This window comes from Dinoponera quadriceps, unplaced genomic scaffold (assembly GCF_001313825.1).
Source record: "Dinoponera quadriceps isolate SergipeBrazil2010 unplaced genomic scaffold, ASM131382v1 scaffold676, whole genome shotgun sequence".
In the NCBI taxonomy this organism is placed as follows: domain Eukaryota; kingdom Metazoa; phylum Arthropoda; class Insecta; order Hymenoptera; family Formicidae; genus Dinoponera; species Dinoponera quadriceps.
Genome location: NW_014554818.1, coordinates 408,394 through 430,955, shown reverse-complemented (window position 1 = coordinate 430,955; position 22,562 = coordinate 408,394). Strand labels below are relative to the sequence as shown.

Sequence of the window (22,562 nt, the reverse complement as noted above, 5' to 3'; positions counted from 1 at the left end):
GGGGGGGGGGGGGGGAGATGTCTCTCTCTCTCGGCCACTGTCCGGTCGAGCAATTCCGGCGGTACAGTGCTCGAGCAACTTCGGTATTCCAGCTCTCGGGCAGGAACAAAAGGGAGCGAAGCATTATGGGCTGGCAGAGTAGGCGACCATCCGGTTTCATTGCGGTTCCGTCTGTCCTCTGACGTTTCCACGGCAACCTGGATTTCGTGCGTCGCCGTCGTTGCCGCTCTCGTTGCCGTCGTCGTCATTGTCGCCGTCATTGTCGTCGTCCTCGTTGAGCCCCAAAGTCTCTCGCAGCGGCTCCCTTCGTTCGCGGGGGCGAGGAGGGAGGAGGACTCGTAATTGTAACTTCATTTGGGGCTAATTTCGGCCGGGGGGTATGATGAAACGCGGTAATAATTGCGTTATCCAGACAAAGGACGGTTATGGATACGCGCCGCCGCCACTGCCGGCGTTTCCAACGTGGAGGCACCATCCCCCGAATCCTCCGCCCACCCCCGAGGGTGCCGCTGCCGGATAATGTAGGAGGGCCTCCTTCCCTTTCGCTCCCGCGCACCGCAAATATGGCTGCTTTAACGAAACCCGCGACTATGGTACACCATATTGTTCTCCCTTCGGCCATGTGTACGCCGCTAGTCTCGCTTAAACACCGACATCCCGTCGCTTTCTCGAAACCTCGATTTTTACCCCGGACTTTCGAAAGGTTTACGTACTATGCAATGTTTGCTTCTTTAACGAGTAGGTAATGCGCACGGAAAACAGGAATTAGCTGTCCGTATAGCGCGACTGAAATGTAATTATCAGAGAAAACTAGATAAAGGAATAAGAAAAGGAATTAGCCAAATTAACTAAATTTCAGTTGTGTCACATGGACAGCTAATTTTGACCTATGGAAGCTAGTTTGTAGCTGTGGGAGCTGATTCTTTTTTCTCCGTGTGGTAACCGCAAGAATCATAGGGCGGGCTCGTGACATCCGTCAGGAGGATCCGGTGGTCGCGAGCCGCCGAGAATGCGAAATGGCGAACCGATCCCTCCGGCGGACGCGAGCCCCGAGTCGGATGACAAATGTGACGATTTGACGGCTTCCCGGAGGACGTGGATCCTCCCGCGGTGCTGGCGGAATGGTAAATAAGCTCGTTGAGGGTAGTCGGAGCGTTATTTATGGGGATGTAATTTAATAACCGAAAGATGAACAGGGAGATACCGGTGACGCGCCGGCCGGAAAGCCGAAAGTGGCATGAAAGTAGCAGCCACCCTATTGGCTGAGTCTGCCTGCCTCTCTCTCTCTCTCTCTCCCTCTCTCTCCCCTTGTTCTCCAAGAGAACTGCCAGCCATATGGCCCCGGGCTGTGCTCCTGCGCCACCACCTCGGGAGATTCCGGGGGTGCGAAATGATATGGAAGTAATGGAGAGCAAAGCGGAGCCGGTTGCGCGCCTCGACGGGAGATTGAGTCGCGCGATAGAAGCGGAGCGACGACGCCGTCGCCACCGTCGCCACGCGCGCACCGGCCCGAGCGATGACAGATTGATACAATTCCGGCGAGATTCGACGCGACAGATTTCCTGCCAACTGTTGTCGCCGCGCTGGTCATTACGTCGAATTAAAGTTACAATCGGAATGTGATCGATCGTGGATCCGTGCGTGAATCTCACTCGCGTCGTTTCCTTGCGGATGTCTTCCCGCTTGCGACCAGAGATTTTAGCTCCTCGGGATATCGAGGCGTCGAAAATTGAAAAATTGCGCTCACAGCAACGGCGGGGGATCAGTGACTGTGAAATTAGCGTCGGTAGAAAACGAGAAGCTCAAGTTTTCTCAAGAGGGAGGGAGGAAAAGAGAAAGAGAGAGAGAGAGAGAGAGAGGAAGGGAGAGGGAAAGGCAGAGATCTCGAAGAGTTTCCAACTCGTCATCCGCGCTCGAGCGTTGACTAGCTTTACGGCATCCCGGTGAACGGAGGATCTACGAGCGGAACAACAGGAAGCAAGGGACGGTTTCTTCCCTTGGCCCTGATATCGACTACGTCGTAGTTTGCGGCTTCGCGGGCGAAGCCGAGAGGCATGCGAGAGCGTATCATCGAGGGCTGCGTCGGGGAAACGCGAAGAAGGAGGCTGTGAACCGGGCGTAAAGCTCTCGGGCGAACCTCGCTCCTTATCGATCTGCCCCTGAGACTCCTCCGACCAAGAAGGAGGGAGAGAGAGAGAGAGAGAAAGAGAGAGTAAGGGATCGACACTAAGAGAGCGAAAGAGAGAGGTGGAGAGAGGGGGCAAGGGAGGAGGACGGTGGGCCCCATTGCGGGTTTGTATACGTGTAAGATAGACCTCGGTAGAGAGCCGCCTACTCGACCGTGACTCCGCAGTCGAAGCCGAGCCTATCAATATTTCCTCCCGAAATTCACCGTAGCTCCTTCGGCAATCCTTCGTTTCTCCGGTGCTCTTCTCCCAGGCCTTCTCCCTCTTACTCTCTCTCTCTCTCTCTCTCTCTCTCTCTCTCTCTCGAATACACGTCCGATAGGTCCGTTCGTTTCTCCGATCGTTTCCCGAAACGATGCTTATTCACTCGCTTCTTCGTTTCACTTCACTCCCGTCAATTTTCGCTCGATCTGACGCGTTATCAGGCACAGGTGATTGGCTAAATGCATGAAATGAATCGGCGACATGAGATTCCTTTTAGTAAAAAAAAGGAAGTAGGAGAGAGAGAGAGAGAGAGAGAGAGAGAGAGAAAGTATAATTCTCGTAAGAATTGCGCGAAGGAAATGACATTCTTTTTTAATCAGGACCCGGCGATTCATAAAGAGCGTGCAAAGAGAGAACAATGGAGAGAAGAAGTCGCTGAGTCGGCGTCTTGGCCGAATAAAGAAGAGGCTCGGAACTGTTAGCGTCCAATCTTCTCTTCATTTTTCGTCTGTTTTTCCGCTCTCCTCAATCCCGTCTCATATACACGGGATATATAACTGTTATTTTTCGCGAAAGCCACTCCATTATTTCGCTCTCCTCGTCCACCTTTTTTACTGTGTCCACCGCGACCACCGCGCGCGCCTCTCTCTCTCTCTCTCTCCTCCGCTCTCCTCTCGTTCCTTCTCCCTCCCGCTGTCGTCCGCGTTCGCGGACGGTCTCATTTCGAAGTGCTCCGGCAAAGCAGGACAATACATTATATTAGCTGTATCATTATTTCTCCACCCCGAAAGCAACCGCGAGGCTAGAAAAAGCCGGACACGCTCATAATGGGAGAAATCCCGGCGCGCTGCGCGCCCCGGCCGCCGCACTGATGCACCCAGTTCCCATTTCTTCGCGGTAAAATCACCCGCTTGATATCGGGACCTTTTCTCTCTTTGCTCTCGCGCTCTTTTCTCGAAACTAACTTCCAGCCGTGCCGAAGGTCCGTCGATGAAAACACGATTCTCGATCGATTGGAAGCGGAGCTCGCCCTTTTATCTGTACACCTCTCTCTTCTCTCTCTCTCTCTCTTCGTTCCGTTACAATGCCGCGATCGTGTCAAGAATAAGGTATTCGATTCTCGCGGAGCTCGCGCGAGATAAAGCCGTAAAGTGTCAAACGCTGCAAGCCGTCGCGTCCTTCGATGCGAACTCGTACTTTCTCTCCTTGTCGGAGGAAGCACCCATCGTTTCATCGCGACGAATCCCGCGTCTGTTTTTACGGCGAGGCGAGATCGTTGTTCGCCCTCTCGTCGAATATAATAATATCGAAAAGTCCCTCAATAGTCACACGATTATTCAGTACACGCCGGACGCATGGCCATTTTCCGAAAGGACCGACGCACGGGCGTCTCCATCCCGCTGCTCGTCGAGCGGAAATGCATTTACCTGCACCGAGAGTGGGTAGGACGGAAGGTTGCGGGTTCGGTGTACGTGAGTGGGTGATGGTACGTTGGATGGGCGCATGTAGATAGCGGGCTGGGTAGGTAGGTTGGTAGGTAGCTAGGTAGGTAGGTAGGTAGGTAGATAAGTATCCGCGGGGTAAGTTTTTCCAGGCGATCTGCTCTCCGGATTCAGATCAATACCCGCCATCTGGGCCTCGGGTCGGGGGATAGGGACAAGGAGGAAAAGGAGTCGCGAGAGGGAGACCGAGACCGAAGAGAAGGTGAGACAGGGAGAGAGGGAGAGAGAGAGAGAGAGAGAGAGAGGAATCAGGAGGAGGCGAGCGTGTGTCGGAGGTGGAGCCGGAGGTGGAGGAGTCACTCGAGCAACAAGCCACCGCCGCACCCTCCACTGCAATCCTAGACACATCGAAAACCTCGGCCAGAAAGTAATTCCTGTACCTACATACGCCCACGTTTCACGCTACCGTGACCGCGCCGTGACGCCGCAGTGAAAGAATGAAAATATGCGCGCTCGCTTCGCGCACCTCTCCCGATCGCGAAAGAAGCGAACGGCTTGACGAAACGCTGCAACGGGGGAGGAGATGAGGGGAAGCGTAACGGAGGGGGAAGAGAAGTTAATTGCTTTCTGTTCGGGTAACCGAACCGTTATGCGAGTTTATCAAAGATCTCTCTCTCTCTCTCTCTTTCTCTCCTTCTATTTTTCGCGCCACTGTCTCTAATAGAAGCACAAGAGGAACTTATTCGGATTTGCTATGCATTCCTTAATGTCAGACTGAACTATACAAAAGATCTTTCAGAATCTTCATTGCTTCTTTATAGAATAGTCTGCCGGACAGCATCCGATGCTCCAGTTCTTTCAACGCTTTCAAAAGTCTGTTATATAATTACTTACATGAGCATAGACGTTGTTGGGGGTTTAGACATTAAGGATTGACTGACTGCTTTCTATTTTTTCGTTTCTCTCCTCTAATTTTTTTCTTGCTTTTTGAACTAAAACTTTCACTCCTTCTCTCTCTCTCTCTCTCTGTCCCGTGGTATAATCGTTGTCTTTCGACAGGTAGGCTAGTGACATGGGACAAGACGAGGGAAAGGTGGCGTCAAGTAAGAACTCGCAATACTCGGATCGAGAGCACCGAATCAAATTCTCACGGCACCGGAAAGAGAGTACCCGCGACAAGCTTGACCGGAGGCCCGGGCCTCGGCACCCTCGCGCGCACGCAACCTCGACGCGGAATTTAAATAAGCGGCCGCGCGTAGCACTTACGTCGTTACGCGGGCGCTAACTCATTTGCGTGCGTTTCCATTAGCGGCTGCGGCCCGCGCGGAAATCGCGTTAGTGGATTTCGCTTGCCGGCAATTCGATTCGCATTACGCTCCATTTCATTATCGGCTGCGTGTGGTAGCTGGCGAGCGAGAGAGAGAGAGAGAGAGAAAATAGAGGCGGAGAGAGAGAGAGAAGAGAGCCCGAGGTCAGGCCCCGGCGAGAAGGATAGGGCCTTCCGACGGCTGAATCGGCCGGGAGATAAGGTCTTAAGTAGCGACTGATTAAATCTCCGGACATATGCGAGAGAGTCGATCGATGGTACCCCCGTGTGTGTACGTCTCCTCTCTCTCTCTCTCTCTCTCTTTCGTGTTCCCTCCCCCGCCCTTTCTTTCCGCGCGCCTTTTCCCGTTGTACCCCGGCGTGTAGCTTCTCCATCGGCCGAAAGGGGGACGACCGAGTAGTAGTCGTTCAGTTTGTGCGGTGCTGATACGCTGTAATGCCGTCCCACGGGAGCTCACTCCCTCTCGCTTTCGTAAGGGCGGCCCTAAGCGCGCGCGCGCTCTCGTGTTTCCGTCGGTCCGCTCTGTCGGCCGACGCAGAAACACTTGAATTAATCGGCCTGGTCCCGAAGGAACCTGCGAAAGGTCAATAGGATCGGGGTGACGCGGCCCGAGTGCATACTTATCTCGATGCACACGCGAGGGTGCGGGCGCGATGAAATCGCGCGATAACCGATCGCGCCCTATCTGTCGTACCAGCGGGCGGACGAGAGCGAGCATATGTCGCGATTTCTCCGAGTGGGTCGTCTCGGGAACGGGCGAATCGCCGGCGGAGGACGGCGATTAGCGAGAGCGCGACGGAATACCTTCGGAGGACGCAGGCGCGACCCTCGACATGTTCCGCGCCGCACTAATTTCGCGCGACTTCCCGCGGACCAGTGGTCCACGTTGCTATGAGCAACGAATGTTTATTCGTTAAATAACACGTGTTTCGTTATAATCAGCGAAGTATCTTATGATTATATTTCACGTTTCTCACGGGGGAAAAATATCGTTGAATTTACCCAGCTGAATTGGCTCGGACAAACGAGCGGACAAATTTTCTCGAATAATATTTCTTAATACAGCATAATAGTAACATGATTTATTCGATTTTGTATCGCACGACTAAGATTTATTCGTATTAAAGCCGAAATTTGTACACGCCAGCAATAAACGAATAGTTCGATGGGATATGTTTTTAATCTGATTGTGTGTGTGTGTGTGTGTCTGTACTGAGGAAAAAAGCGGCTGGATCGACAAAATCAGCGGTCGCTCTCATTTGAAAAAAATATGTCCACTGAACATACAGCAACGATATAATTTTTTCGGTGGACTAAACATTGCGCTTGAAAAAATCTTGTTTGTTTAAGGAAAATTTCGTTGATTCTACCATTCTTTTCGGTATATATTTATCTTACGTGCCAGGAAATAGGGTAAAAAATATCCTATATTGGTATATGCGTTTTCGGTGTTGCAGCTTGGATTGAACGTTATATCTAATGCCAGTTTGACTGTAATGCAGACCGTGACGTCTGTGCAGCGATGTGCAATTGCAATCGTGTTGTTCGCGTTGCTTTCCAACATTTCCTATACCGTCCTGAAGTTGTCTCAACGTTATATCCTAGTCGGGCGATATTACTATTTTTTTCGATTCAGATAGCTTATATCTTCAAGAAAAATTGTCTGTCTAAACGCGCATCAACTGGAAGGAAACTGAATTTCTCATCCTTATAAACCAAATTCGGTTTTCAAAACCAGAAGTGCTGCCGTTCTTTTAATCATGAAACGAAACATGTTTGGTTCGTTCATTGTCCGATGAATTCAAGCGAGCTTTGCTTTCCGTGTGGATTCGAAGTATCAAACTAGCTTGAACGGAACCGAAACAAATCTGGCACGAACGGAAAGTTCGGTTTGTGTACCAGCGGTGGTGCACGGAAACGGTGTTAATCGAGGTCGCGTTGAGAGGACCGACTCACCGATTGATGGAGGAGACGGATGGCACGTTGTCCTGCGAGCAAATGCCCTCGGCCAGCAATCTGTCCCTGATCTCCCACGCGAACATGGTCGGATTGTCCCTCTTGTAGTTGGCGATCGCGTCGACGACCGGCGGCGTCGCCACCTTCGGCTTAGAGCCTCCTATCACGCCAGCCTTGAAGCTACCGGTCTCGTAATACCTGCGGGCAGAGAAACAAATTCGCCGACGATCAGTATCCTCGTGAAAAATTCGAGGAGTCCCGCGTTTCGCGGGAGAGAAGCCGCTCTTCGATCGACTTTAAACCGCGCTTGAAAGCGCGCCGCGCCGACGAGAGCTCGGTCGCCAAACTTCGCGGTTTGCCTTTCTCTCTCGCTCTCTCCCTCTCTCTCTCTCTCTCTCTCTCTCTCTCTCTCTTACTCTCTTTCGCTCCAGCGGTGGAGACCGAGGGGGGAAAAAGAGAGAGGAACAAACGTTTTTCCCGCGGTGGGCGGCCAACGTCGGAATAACGAATCGCCGTCCAGCGGCGCGTCAACGACCGGCTGTTTTAAAACAAACGGCTTCTGGCCTCCCGCTGTTGCCTCCCTCTCTATCTCTCTTTCTCTCTCTCTCTCTCTCCTCGCCGTCCGGATCTCTCGTCGTCCCTCTCTTTCTCTCTCTCTCTCTCTCTCTTTCTCATTCGCTCCCTCGTCTACCGGGCCTCCCACCGGTCGGGCGCGTATATGTACACGCGCGATGGGCAATCGCGATTGGCCCGCCATGAACGCGCCCTTTGTGTCTAATTAGTTAAATAATATCTTCGCTCGTGCTTAAATTCAATTACGCCGGATAGCCCGCAATAATGGTTCGCTTGTGGGCCGCCTTGATGGATGTGGGTCCGCCGTCGGCGTCGGCGTCGGCTCATACCCGCTGGATATCTGGCCAATTTTACGCGCACCCCGTGTCCTCTACGTGTGCGTGCACACGCGTGTGCGGAAACACGCACGCGGCGCGCTCCGGTATTAGACCTTGGCGTGTTTTTCAGCCGGGAGAATAAAATATTCGCGCCGAATAAAAGGCCGTCGGTAACAGGTTTTTTGCGTTTCCGCGTTGGGCGAAAATGGGATTCGGCTTGTTGAGTCGAATTATATTCCTACGGTCTGTGCGACAGGCGCCGTCTGTAATACGAATTTCGAGTGTCGACGAGGAACGAGAGTGTGTTAATGAAAATTACAACGCGCCGCCATTATCGCGGAACGCGGTTCGCGTATCGTTCCTCGTGTTATTGCGTTATGATTACGTCGCGTCGCGTTATTCCGCTAAATGCTTCATTGTATGATTCTCTCTCTCTCTCTCTTTCTCTCTCAGGAAAAAAAACCGATTGGCCGTGAACCTGCAGTTAAAAGCATTACACGATCGAGCACCCTTAAACAGATCGGGTCTCGGCCACCCCCACGAAATTATTACGATCATATCTGGTGTAGAACCCCATTCCGGGCCCGCAACACACACGGCAACGCTCGCCCGTTGTGATATTTCGTCCCCTTTGTTCCGCCTCCACCGTGAAATGGCCATTAGATCGTGCGATTTTTCAAATCGGCCTTGCCGTCGTCGCGGCGTTGCTCACCCTTGCCGCATTAATTCCGATTTAAATGGATTCGAAACAGCCTCGCGCGAAATCGAAAACGCCACCTCCGTGGAAAAACGGCATTATTTACGGCCGTCGTTACGAGGCCGCGGCGCGGCCGATTTGCACGTTGATTTAAAAAAACGAGCAACATCGATCGAGAAAGGCGTCTAACGACGGATCGCGAAAATTTCACCTCTTGGAACAACGTCGCGCTTCCGTGAACCAAGCGTGCACGCGTTGTTGATCCTGAACTGGACTTAATCTTGGTATTTCGTGATAAGTGAGGGAACCTATGGGAAAATTCCATGAGATTATATATATCCAGTTGCAATGTATACTTATGTTCTTTCGGAGAATGTGAACTTAAATAGATACACGGGAAAAATGCTGTTGCGTCTCGAGTCGAAACTTTGACTCTATGCTAAACTTTTAATTCCGCAATATGGTAAGAGAACAAAATCCCGAGTCGCAATTTTAGTCTTACATTAAGTCCACTTAGTTCTATATTAAGTTTTCAAATGGAGAAAACGGTAGTAATTTCTCATTTGTAACATCAAAGGAATAGAAGACTTAACGAAGACTTAAAGTAGAACCAAATAGATTTAACGTAGAACTAAATTCTCGACTCGGGGTAAGCTCAATTCTAATAATATAATTTACTCCTACTTTAATGATCTCTTAAATTTCTGCTTTCGCTATTTTAGAGTTTAAAATATACTATTCAAGGTCGCGTGAAAATTAAATCTGTAGAATTAAAAGTTCCAGAGAGAAGTTAAGTAAGTGTCAGTATCATCCAAATTTTAGGTTAAATTATCTAAGGCACAAATAGGCACAAACTATCCTTAAGAACGTCAAAATACCATCAAAGTTTCAACTTGGGTTACCAATAGAATTAGTCAACAGCGTCATGATTGCAGTAGATCTTTTTGATTCAATGACGATATTATTGAAACTAATACATCCTACCTTATTTCTCAATTACTCAAGCATTAGTTTCAACGATATCACCGTTGAATCGAGAAGATTTGCTCCAATTACGACACTGTCGACCGCACCGAGAGTCGAAATTTTAATCTTAGTTTAAGTCTAATTTAATTCAACATTAAGTTGTTCATAGGTCTCCCATTGTGCTCCTTCGCTGTTGTAAAACGGGGAAGTTATTGCTGTTTTTTCCACTTGAAGACATAACGTAGAACTAAAATTTAGGCTTCGGAGGATTGAATTCCCTGTGCAGCATTAAAGAAGCTCTTGCTGCACTCCCTTGATGCTACAAGTGGGAAACTTATTTCTGTTTCCTCCGCTGAAGACCTAATATAAAATTGAAAATTTCGACTCGGGCACACACAACTCTATCGGTACAACCGCATTTTTTTTCCTGTGCACGTGCTACGGGTTCACGAATGAACGGCAACGCGAGGGATTAAATGAGCCGTTCGATCGAATTACAGATCACCGATCGCGCGTTTAGATTGCGCGTCGAGTAAGTCGTGCGCGAGCGAGGAAAGACGCGTCGTCGCGTTTGCGCGCCGGTAAAGGGCTGCGTTTCGCGGAGTTCGGGTCATAACGCTTTACGGAGTCCCCGGAATCCACGCGACGCGTCCAGAATACGGAATACAGGGGACAGAGCGCGGCACAAAGACGATCCTCGCTTCCTTCGTGCGCAACCCTAAAGAAGAGCACTTTGTGTCTCTCCGCCGCCGCGACAAGCAGAAAAGGTTTTCCGGCCAAACGAGGCGACTCGGTTTCGTCGGGGTCATCGGAGTGCCGCCGGAGGGGCTTTTCAACGCCGTCCCCGTCGGCTGACTTTACGAATCCCCTCGGCTGGCCGAAAGGATCCCGGTGTATCCGGTTGCGCCTAGATTCGGCGAACGCGCGTCGCGACTCGTCGTATCAGCGACGCGTGACTGCGTAAACCGCGCGACGACGCGTCAACGACATCTAAGGGACGTTCTCGTCCGTGCCTTCGGCCCATAAAGTCGCCCGCAGCATCCGTGCACGCGGAAGACGCGGAGTCCGCACTTAAATTTAGAAACGCGTCAAACTCGCGGACCGCTATCGCCCGTATCGAGCCATTAACGAAGCTCGCGTCGCTCCCCGAGGTTCTCGCGCGAACTCGACTTCCGTGTCGCCCGGGATCCTCGAGAGTTCAAGAACTCGAGGAGATTCGCCGGTCCGGCAAAAATTTATGCCCGATATTTCGACGCACAATCGGAGTCGCTTTGATCGCGACGGATCGCCAAGTCGCGATTCCGCTAATGACAAAGTATCTCTCTCTCTCTCTCTCTCCGATCGTCGTGCTGAAAAAGCACGCGGGCCGAAGAAAGGAAAAGGAAACGGTAACTTTAGTCGCGGCAGTAAATAATCCAGCCGGCCTTTATTATGCGGGATTCGTGAAAGAGCAGCGTATATGACAATGATATTCGGCCGACGGGGGACGCTCGAATGACGTTCGGGCCATCAAAGCGGCACGAGGCCACCCGTTATGTAACGGAGCGGGGACCGGAGGGTGGAAAAAACATGGAAACCGCATATCGTCGAGCACCCCCGCGTCGCGAGGGTGAGGGGGCCGGTTCCTTCCTTCCGGCCGGTCGTCTCCGTGCATCCCCCCCGTTCGTCTCGGTCCTAACAGCGTCTTTAATTAAATCACTACGGGTTTTCTCCGAGAACGCTTTCTCCATCTCCTTCCCCTCTACTTTTTGCCTCCTCATCTTACTCTCTCTCTTTCTCTCTTCCTTCTTCTCCATCCGCGATTCGAACGACCTTGGCCACTCCGCGACTCGGAAATTGCGGTGTTGCGTTTGGCAAGAGACGCGCCCGATTCTCCCGTAAATCACCTCGCGAATCTCCGGTGACGTTCGTTCGTTCGTTCATCCATTCCTCGAACTTGGCAAATGCGAAGGCGAGAGCCGCGTCTCCGGGCTAATTGCTCGCGAAACCGGCCGCGTCGCCCGAAGAAATTGGTTCGCCCGAGCCGGGGCTTCTCCATGGAAATTCGCGCGTGCAGATTAACGGTCTCTCTCGCCCATCTTGCGCGCCGCCGCCGAGGTGTTCGACGGCCGGCTTTTGCGGTTGTAACGGATACGAGCACGCGGACGCGCCGAGTTAGGTACTCACCTCGACAGTATCTTGGAGACACAGCCGTGAGATACCCTGAGTTGCCTCGAAATGTCGCACGGTCGGGTGCCGCTGTGCGCCATCTCGACGATCCTCTGCCTGACTACATCCGGTAGCGGCCTTCCGTTCACGAAGACACCGCCGAGCTGGTTGACACCGCCGTGACCTGGAAAACGAAGATCGATAGGGCGTTAGACGAGCGGCGGCTCAACACCGTCCGATCCGACGTTAACGTCGCGATCTTCATCGTCTTACCGCAAGAAACGCGCGTCGTATCGGTATTACGTGTGTAGGTGAATAGCTTGATCGAGCGGCGATTCCCTCTCTCTCTCTCTCTTGGCGATTTATACGAAGCGTTAGTTATCGGGATTCGAGAGGTCGACGCGTCAATCGCGCGCTAGGATTGTTCCGCGCCCGTGAAAGATCCGCCGTGAAATCGCGCCGTTAAACGCGATTTGCGTGTGAATCATCGGGTTTCGCGCGCGCTGGATCACCACGATTGTTGAGGGAAGCTGGCAGAACGGATCGCGAGACCGCCGATGTAGATCATCTTTCTCTATCTCTCTCTCTCTCTCTCTCTAGCCACGAAATCATTCCACTTGACGGACTCCGTGGAAGAATGTTGTACCGTTCGCCGGCGAGACTTCCCGTTGCGACAGTGACTCGCCTCTCACGCTTTGGTGGTTTCTGAAATAACGATTTATCACCTCGCACCTCCCCCCCCCCCNCCCCCCCCCCCCCCCCCCCGACCCTTCACATTTGGCGCACGATTACATTTATAATCTGATAATCTCTCGCGTGGCGGGAGGCGACAGGACGACGCGCGACGACGAACGCGAGCTTCCACGTCTCCGTCGGGTTAATCGTTTCTACGGCATCGTGAAATGTTGCAGGGTCAATGTTGCGAGTACGTCCATTATTATCAGTTCCCCCTCCCCTCCCGTTCGCTGCACTCCACTCTCGATTCGGGTCTCCGCTCTCCTGCGCGCTCGCAGGCTTCATTTTCGCGTATTAAAGCCGCCTAACGTGATAAGTTCGAGCCAATATCGTAATGGAGGGTTCTGCGTCGCGACATATGTCCCCCTGTCCGTGCCAGTGCACCGATGATTCGATGATCATCGTTGTTTTCGACGACCCCTCGGCGATGAGTTAAGTCGACCGCTGTCGCGCTCCTACGACAATTCGCCTGAATATTCCACCCTCCTCGACACTTGTCCCGCCGAGTACATTTCTATCGGGATAAGAGCGAGTCGCACGAGCTCGGAATACAGAGACGTTAACGTCGATAAATTTGGGAATCGCCGGTTGTTCGCCGGCCACCGAGAGACGGATAAAACGGATTACGATGTATCGGGTCGGTTGAAAAAGTTTGGCTCGATTTCCGAGTCGGATTTCACTTAATTGCATTCAATGGGGATGAATTATTCATCAGTCTGGTAATCGCCGTCGTTGTTGTCTATGATTCTTCACCAACCTTCCGGCATATTGAAAAATGAGTTCGCCTGGGTCCACCTGATAATGGCCAACCAAACACGTTTTGGCTGAAGGAAGCGGAATTTCTGGTCACAAGAAATCCACATTTAGCTCGCGAAAACGAGGAATCTTGTCTCCTTCAACGAAAAACATGTTTAGCGGTCCGTTGTCAGGTAGATCCAACCGAACTCATTTTTTCAGTGCAACATTCGGGCATCTCCGTGGTAAAAGGTGCACCGAGAAAAATCCCAATGAAATTATAGTCTTCTTCCGTCTCAACTATGCTTGCTTTTAATTCAAAGCATAGTGGTATTAAGGAAATTGTTCTGTTTTGGTCTAGCCAAATAAGAAATGTAGCAGACCTTTAGGAGGAAAGCACGTATGTTATTGTGCGCTGTAAATATTAATATAGTCAATATTAATATTCATATTGCACCGTAACGTCTACGCTTTGCTCCTAAAAGCCTGTCAAATTTCTTCATGAAAGAATAGCAGTAGCGGTATAAATGTAAGGTTATCGTTACCGACGGTATTGTAACACTTACTTGAAAAATGGTTCTCCTGACCATAATTCTTTCACTCACGCGATTACAGTTAAAGATACGTGGAAAAAACAGTCTGGTCGGCCGACGCAGAAATTGAGTGGTGCCAAATAGATTCAATAGTAAAATATGGAACAACTAATTGTATGGTTGCTGCAACCACGGTACAATTGTCGTGTGATTCCTATTGCAGCAGTGACGAGTATCCCCGCTTGCTCCAACCAGACTTTTTTGATATACTTCAACTGCAAATATTTCAATTGCGGCTGCACTATTTGATTGGCTTAGATAAAATGTCTTGCAAATAAATATGAAATAAGTTATAGCCATTATCCGAGTAACTGCGAAAGCGGTTTTTTATTATATTTCCTACGTTTTCCTCGGGCCGGTCACCCATCCATTTTAATACACGGTCGCCTCACCTTGACGATCGGAGCGAGCAGGGAGTCCAACGACCATGCCTATATTCTTATATTTACTACACTGAGAGGAAAATATAGTTATTTTCGGGGACAATAATATCCTATTTCCATTTTAACCACAAAAATGGTCAAGAAAACTATTTTTCTAGCAAATGTTACTATAGTGTCAGTGATAGTAACCTTACGTGCATGTTGCTGCTATTGTTTCTGCGGTTAAAATGAAAAAAGGACATCGCTGTTCCCCAAAGACAGCTATATTTTTCTCTCAGTATAGAGTAATGAGTTACTTTTGTTTCCTAACCATCGCTGCTCTGCAGTATAGCTTTCCTAACCAAGTTCCGATTGCGATGACTAAATCACGCGCGACTACATCGATATAGTCGACATCCCGAAGTAATAAGTCACATCGATCAAACACACGTCTATCACACAAACATAATTCATCTATCTTGCTTACAACAAAATATTTCCGGTTATGTGAACTGTATCTCCCTTTCAGGGTACGAGAAATATTCCTCCCCGTGCGGGCGATTCACCGTCAAGAGGGGCGGAAAATCGAGCTTTTCTCCGACCGATACCTTTGGAATTCTTCTCGCGCGACCGCGCGATAATTTAATCGCGGACTCAATCGGGCACCATCGACGGCGCAGTCAGTGTAAAGAAACGCATCGACGCGCGAGCGACAACAACGACGAGTCATCGTGGCACCGTCATCGCGCGCCGCCGCGTTTCCATTCGAGAGCTTTCGTAATTACGGTAACGCCGCGGTCTATGAGGCGTGAACCACGGTGCCTCTCTTTTTTTCCCCTCCCCCCCCGCACCGGTCGTTCGATCGTACATCGTCGCATCGCTCGTTCGTTCGTTAGCTCGCTCGCTCGCGCGCCGCCCGATGATCTCGTCGTCACACGAAGACAATGAGAGACTCCGCGATCATTACTGGAAACGATACGCGCTTTCCGGTCGCAAATCAATTCGCTCTCGCGTTTATGGTCGCATCCCCGCGGCGCGGCCGGTAGTCAGGGGACATCGTTGGGATTATGGTGGCATTGCCAGGGCGAAAGCACCATGACTACCCTACACGCACACACGCCGTCACGCCTGCTGACCACAGCTATACGAGGGCCCAGCCTGGACCACCCCCGAATCGAGCTAGCCTCGCACTACCGCCGCCGCTACCTCCGCCGGCTACTGGCTACTACGGATTTCGGTGGCCGTCGCTCGGTGGAACCGCATTACCGGAGCTTATTGCCGGTCCGCACTTCTGGGATACGTCGAATCAAGAGACGGCCGTCGTCTCCGCTCTGTGTAATTGCGTTCGTATCGTCCGTCCTACATTGTACGTAATGAAGTCGAGTCCTCTCGCTCGTCAATTAAAAACCGGGACGGCGTCGGCCGAAACGTCGACGGTGGAACGCGGCGGTAGCGCGCTGAGGAAGTATCGTTTTGCCTTTTTTCTTTTCTTTCGGAATGACCGAGCCGGTTGATGGCGAATTCTCGCTCGTTCGTTGACTGTTCCATTGACTCTCTCTCTCACTTGCTTACGTTGCCGGTGAACTTGATCGATGCATTCCCGTTCCCCCGGCATCGAAAATTTCCCAATCAGGCGCGTCGTTTCTGAATATTCGCGCGTCACCATCGCTGCTCGGGAGCGTCGTTGTCGGCTCGTCGAATGATCAACAGCCGTGATGCAGGAATATTCGGGCATAACGCGCCCGATTGGGAATTCTCGATGTTAATGTGCTCAGAGAATGGGACTGCATTAATGCAGTCTTCTGTATTTCGGTAGAAATCTCTCGCGCTCTCGACGAGAGACGTCACTCGACTGGACGCGCTCGCGACCGCGTCGATTCGAACGCGCGATTCGCGCACGCAATCACGTCGAACTGTATCCGCGTCCGTGACCAGATAAAACCGAGCTTTATGGTTTTACCGCGATCCCGATCGGTAATCGGCGAGAGCCAATAGCGCGTTTCCTAATCAATCGCGATTCGAGCCACCGTCGCGCAAAAAGCGAAGCCGATGCAAAATAAGATGACCTGGCTGAGCGCCGAGCTGCCGCAGACTACTTCCGGACAAATGCGATTCCCATCGGCCGGGGTTCGCCATTACATTTTCATTACGAACGTGCCTCGATGGCCGCTATCGCGCTAACGATATCCCTGAATCGAAATCCTCCGTCGTGATCCGTAGCGGTGAGAAATCTCCGTCTGATTTCCGTTGTCTCTCGCGGATCCCGCCGAAGTTAACATCCTTGTTAGAGGAGAAATGATACGACTTGTGGAACGTATCGCGCTCGATCGGAAATTATCGATTTGTGCGCAAATGATTATCGCAATGTATCATCACGAGTATGTACAACGGCGGCGCGAGGTTGCAACTTCGAGTCGAAATGTTGATGCCGCTTCGACACTTTTCAGAATAATTCGCGCCTATTCAGACTATTTACGCCTGTGGACCGATAAAAACTTACTTCGACGATACTGGCGCATATTAACTTCTCTTTCGGAACTTTATTTTTACCGAATTAATTTTAATGCCACCTTGAACGATTTCATTTGACGCTAAAACGGCGAAAAGTGAAATTGGAGACGTCATCGGAGTCAAAGTGGGAGTAAATTATATCGTTAAAAGTGAAATTGAACCGATTTCACTACCTTAGCTTCTGCACTGAGAGAAATTATAGCTCTTTTCAGTTTCAACTGTACCATTTTCATGGTTTTAATTAAAAATGTAACGGTAGCAGCATGCACGTGAAGTTATTATCACTGACATTGTAACACTTGCTAGAAAAATGATCCTCCGGACTAGAATTCCTTCGGTATGATGATTATAGTCACAAATACCAAATCTTTTTTTCTCCTCTCAGTGCACTGTGTGCTGTGTTGTGGAATTAAAGGTTCAACATAAAGCCGGAATTTCGACTCGGAAACACCCCCATCATTTCCACGTGTTTTCGAACGGATAAAAACTGAAGGAACGATCGCACCTGTTCCGAAACTCACGGAATTAAAACGACGCTGCAAACCTTCTCGCCTCCGACCTGTACACGCTATAACCAAATTGTCGCGACTGCAGAGATACGAGTGAATTCTTTCGGATTCGAATATCCGTTTAGTCGGCAAGAAAGATCCGAGGATTCTCTTACTCGTTGAAAAATTTTATTTGCGCGTACGCGAGGGAACTCACGCACACGTACACACATACACACACTCAGGGTCTTCCCCTGTTCCACTTTTGTGCGCTCGTAGAATGGAGGACCGATCCGGGATAGTTCCAGAGCCAATAAAATGAGGCCCGGTGATACACGATCGGCGTGCGTGTGTATATCGGAAGCCAAGAACTTTGATATAGATTCCCGTACAGTCACTCGATATTTCTCCGGCATCGCGCTGCTTTGTTCCCGTATTACATTACGCCCCGGCGTTATGTATTGCCGGCACGCCCGAATACGACGGACTTTATTACTCGATCGCTTGAAAAATACGCGCCGAGATGTAATTCATCGGTATGGCGCGCAACCGCCTCGGGGAATCTCGCGGGGTCGTACCGGTAATCAGATCGATTACGTCGCTCGCGATATCGAAGTACGCGCCTTGAGATCCCGCAGATCCCTGTCTATAATAACGGAAATTTAATTATATTCTAGTAATGCCGAAGTACGAATGTCGCGTATAACAGTGTGAAGAACGATAAGATCATACAACGTCCAGTTGCACGTACTGTCAATAAAATCGCCGGCTTTTTATATCGCGATATTCCTCGCAAACGTTTCAGCGACGGGACGGTCAACGGGGATCGGCGATTCCCGTTTCGTCTCGTTGATTCTTCGCATTTGTCAGAATTTAATCAGACTTAACACAGCCGTCATGCGTTCGTAAACGCGACGCGCGCCGGTTTCGAGAGCGGCAACTCTTAAACGACACCGAGGTTCGATTAATTAACACCACACGGCTGCTGATCAAATAGCAATGTCGATTTTCTTAAGTCGAATCAGCGAAAGTATCGGCTAATTGAATCAGTTAAACAGTATTCTACTGATAATCAGCGAGTATTCACTAATCTTTAGTGGAAACTCCTCCACTTAGCTCTTTCGTCCAACACTTCACTGATTTTGCCCGGTCGAAGATTCACTGCAAACCTTACTCGTCTCATAGCAGAAATACATGTGTACATATCGCGTATGCATTCAACCGCATGTCGTATTTGACGTATAATTCGCATGGTAACAGACTCAAGAGCTAAAAAGCCTTCGAGTCCCATCGGGAAGCGTGTTTTTCAAATACGATATAAATGTAATCAATTAAACATAATTATAAGAATATATCAGACGGGATCACTGACAGGTACTTTAAGAGTCGGATTAAGATAATCAGAAAGAAGTAATAAGCAACATCTCTTTTCGCTGTTTCTGCAAATTAGGTTTCTCCGATGGAAACAGTCGCTGCTATCAACAGACTTTTTCAGTGAAATGTTCTCGATTTACAGTGCTACATTTATCATCACGATCACTGGTGATTAGTGACTGCTGTTCAACGATGATGCACTGATTGCACTTTCGAGAGCGCGGGTCGGCGACGAACTCGTTATTTTCGTCCTGCGCGAAGTTCACCGTCGCGCGAGTCGCGTCGAATGATTTTATGCGCGAGTCGAGTTGCTTCTTCGCGCGGAGCCTCTAATCGTTCGCCCGCGTCGGCGACGTTTCACGGTAATCTGCGATTCTCTGGCGCCAGAGGGGTGGGGGGGAGCATAAATCGGATTATAATAGAGATCGCGATGACAATGCGCGGCGTTTCACCGCGAATTCGGGGGAAGAGAGAGCGTCTCGAGAGCAGCTTCGCGAACGGCTCCTACGCAGATCGCAGGCGATTGCGGTCGAGTTTTTCGCCGGTGCCGGTACCGCTACGGCTCGCTAGGCGATCGAAGGCCATTGGATTTCTTGTTTTCGCACTCTCGTTTACCCAGCGACGCCCGGAGCCCGACGCGCTCTTTCCCGCCGCGCGCTGTTTGCTCTGTTTCATCGACGCCCCGCGCGCGACCGCGGTCTCTCTCTCTCTCTCTCTCTCTCTTTCTCTCCGAGAGAAATCGCGATCCCGCGAGAGACTCGCTCCGATTTGGCGAGGTTCTACCGACGATCGCGCGCGGCTACGGCGGCCGAGCCGCGCTGGAAGAAACGTGAAGAAACGCGAATGCGACGGTAAGCTGAAAGCTTACCCGGGGAAAAACGTGCGAGGAAAAAGTCGCCGGTCGCAAGGCTAGATTCATTTATACTTAGACGCGATTAAGATCGTTCCGTCATGGTTGCCGCCTGACGCAAACAGTCGTTGAAGCGAGCTCGCCGACTCGAACGACGGGAATAGAATCGCCGGTGTTTGAAATGCGTGTCTCCCGATGCCGCCGAATGCGATCGCCCGACAGAGAGCCGGTAGCGGGAAAGTAGCGAGACGCATCGCGAAAAGACGGAAGGTAATTCGGATGTACGTTGAGGAATAACGGCATTACTCGCTCGTGTTATCGCGATGACGCGCTCGGGATTGGCTCGGTGTTGGCTGACGAGTCGCGAGGAGCGGAGTAAAACCAAAAGGGAGACGCGTTGTCGAGAAAGAGAAAGGCGAAAAGACGCTAATAAATGTAACAACGACATCACGAGGAAATAGACCTCGAGTTCCGTAACTCAGGTGCGCGCCGAGGAAAAATGACATCGTTCACTCATGTCGTCGTCGCGGCTCGCAATCTTATTAGAATAATAATCGACCGTGGTTGGTCAATTTGCTTACCGCTTACGTCTCAAAGCTGGGTTGCGGACCGAGGCATTGTAATTCGATCGCGATTACTCACAAGGAGAGGGTCCGAAGCGAGTTGTCGCGAAGAAGCACGGTGAACGACGCGTTCGTTTGAAAGAATTCAATGAATACTGACTGATGACAAGGTTTTAGCTGTGCGCTATGGATTGTAAGTGAGAAAATTACGTGCCGAAATATGTTCAATAGGAAAACGTGTGGTAACCATGCCGGCTTTTTTATTTATGGATAAGCATTGTGAGAATTTTTTATGAAAGGCAAAAAATATGAAGATTTTTAAGAATTCAATTGAATGAACAAAAGTAGCCCTCACGGTGGGCACATTTCATGAATGCTGTTTCACGCACGATCTTCTCTGTAACGTTTCTCAATTTGACCCGATTTAACCCGGAAATGGTCACTTGGGATCGTTTTAGACCCCAATTAAAAGTCGCTGTTATTAACAAAGTACATTATTGATCGATTATTATTTAGGGACATTGTAAGTATAGATTTACTTTTTGACGAAAAATTCGGAGAAACGAGAAAATATTCGAGAAAGAGCGAACGGAAGAAGCACATCAATTGTTCGTGATCGTTTACGTAAAAAAAAAAATAAATAAATAAATAAACAAGGCGACTATTCCCGGATTAAAGCAATACTCGAGAGGTGTTTGGAAGTATCCTGAATATTGACGTAATCACATTTAAACGGTGCAAAGCGGATTAAATTTAACAATGGACATTTTGAAATTAACTGATTGATGCATAAATCGCACGGACAAGCGTCCAACGTCTTTCCCTGTTGTCCATAGCAGCTAAAATTTTGGATACAAACATATCTTACGATCTCCTAACTAAAGAACATACTTTGTTTCTGCAATCTATGACAACCAGATGAACCTTTCCTCGCGAGTCCGGCCGCGTTGGCCGACGAGTCGCAAGGGGGCAGAGGAAGAGGAGAGAAAAGGGATCGCGCGTTATCGAGGGAGAGAAACGAAGAGACAGTAACAAGTGAAACAGCGACACTGAGCAAAGAGACAGACGAGTTCGTAATTCAGGTGTGGCGCCGGCGAGAAACGACGATTGTGTTCGCTCACGTCATTCGCACCGACGACGGTGCGCGGAGAGAAAGAAAAGGGAGCGCGGTTATCGGCAAGGGTGTCTTACAGGTGTAATACTCCATCATGTTCTGGTTGTATCGGTAAGCAGTCGTGAGGTCCATCGCAGCAGCTCGCGGTCCGACGGCCGTCGGGATCCGGGAGGCTGTGGGAATCCAGGTGCCCGCTGCTCCGCGCAGATTTATATATAAACGTACGAGGCGCGTCCCCGCAGGACCGGCGGTCCTATTGACCCCCGATAAAGAGCTCTCACACTCCGCTGCGGAAAGTGGCTTTCCTCGTCTCTTCTTCGCGAGGCGACTCGGTCTATGGCGACGGGGCACAATGACTGTCATCAGGAGCGTCTTTGTGCCGGACGACGGGTGGCTTCTGCGGACACCCGGTCGGCCGTCGCTTCATCTTGCCGAGTCGATCGGGGTCTCTCGCCACCCCCGTGGAAGAATCCAGCAGCGTCCTCGTCGGCGCTCACAACATCGTCCGTCCCGCGGACGGTCTCCCGAAGTCTCTCTCTCGCGCGTAAAAGTGTCTTTCTCACCGTATTCCCCGGAAGCTGTGCGCACGTAGAGAGTCCTTACTCGCGTCTCTCCGCGCGGTCAGCTGACTCGTGGCAGATCGCTGCGAGGGGACTTCTCTCTCATGCGATTTTCACTCTGGACGGTCACACATACGAGAAACGATCACTGCCGCTATCGTTCGCCACCATTCACCAATCCATTCACTGTATCCAAGTGGTGCGGTCAAGTCACTCGAGGGTGCTCAAGCTCTCTCGGGAGTTTGACATGTCCAGCGTTCATGCAACGTTCGTATCACCCCGAACTCGCGGGAGCCTCACGCGACGCGCATCGCCGTTGACGAAGAAGCGCGCGGCGGTCCCTCCAGGTGGACGGAGGCGCTCGTTATCGTAATCAGTCGCGATCGGCGAAGAAGCCGGCCAGCAGCCGTGTCGTGTCGTCAAGCAGGCCGCGGCGGGCCGACGTGGAGGCGAGCACGAAGGAGGCTTCTGCCCGTCGGACACACGTGACTTCGGACAGCTTTTCGACCCCCGCCTCGCGCCGGCGAGCTTTCATCCCCACGCCCGGCCCGACCCCGCCTTTTGCATCCCTCGTTCAGCATCCAGCGGGGCGCGATTGGTCGGCGCGCGGTACCGGCTGGTGGGAGATCGCCCTGCGACCGAGGGGTTTCTACGGAAACGGCGGCGGCGTCGCGCGGGATAACCTCGTTATTGGCATCGCCGGCGGCGGGAACGAACGCCGCGGCGCTGGGGTGAGGCGCGGCCGGGAGTGAGAGACGACGGCGGGCCGGAGGGGGGAGGGGACGGATGGAGGAGAGAGAGAGAACCGTGGGCGACGCGAAATAAACGCTCGCCGGCTGGTCTACCGCCAACAGTCCCGCG

General features: G+C 51.0%; 1 protein-coding gene across 1 annotated transcript in view; it reads right to left on the bottom strand.

The window, feature by feature from the left end:
- Window positions 1–21,273, bottom strand: part of LOC106742119 (paired box protein Pax-5) — a 46,502-nt gene extending 25,229 nt beyond the window's left edge. Inside the window, 3 exon segments of the mRNA XM_014614758.1 lie at window positions 7,116–7,313; window positions 11,835–12,000; window positions 21,219–21,273. Of these exon segments, the coding sequence (XP_014470244.1) occupies window positions 7,116–7,313; window positions 11,835–12,000; window positions 21,219–21,273 (419 nt within the window).
- Window positions 21,274–22,562: the final 1,289 nt, after the last annotated feature.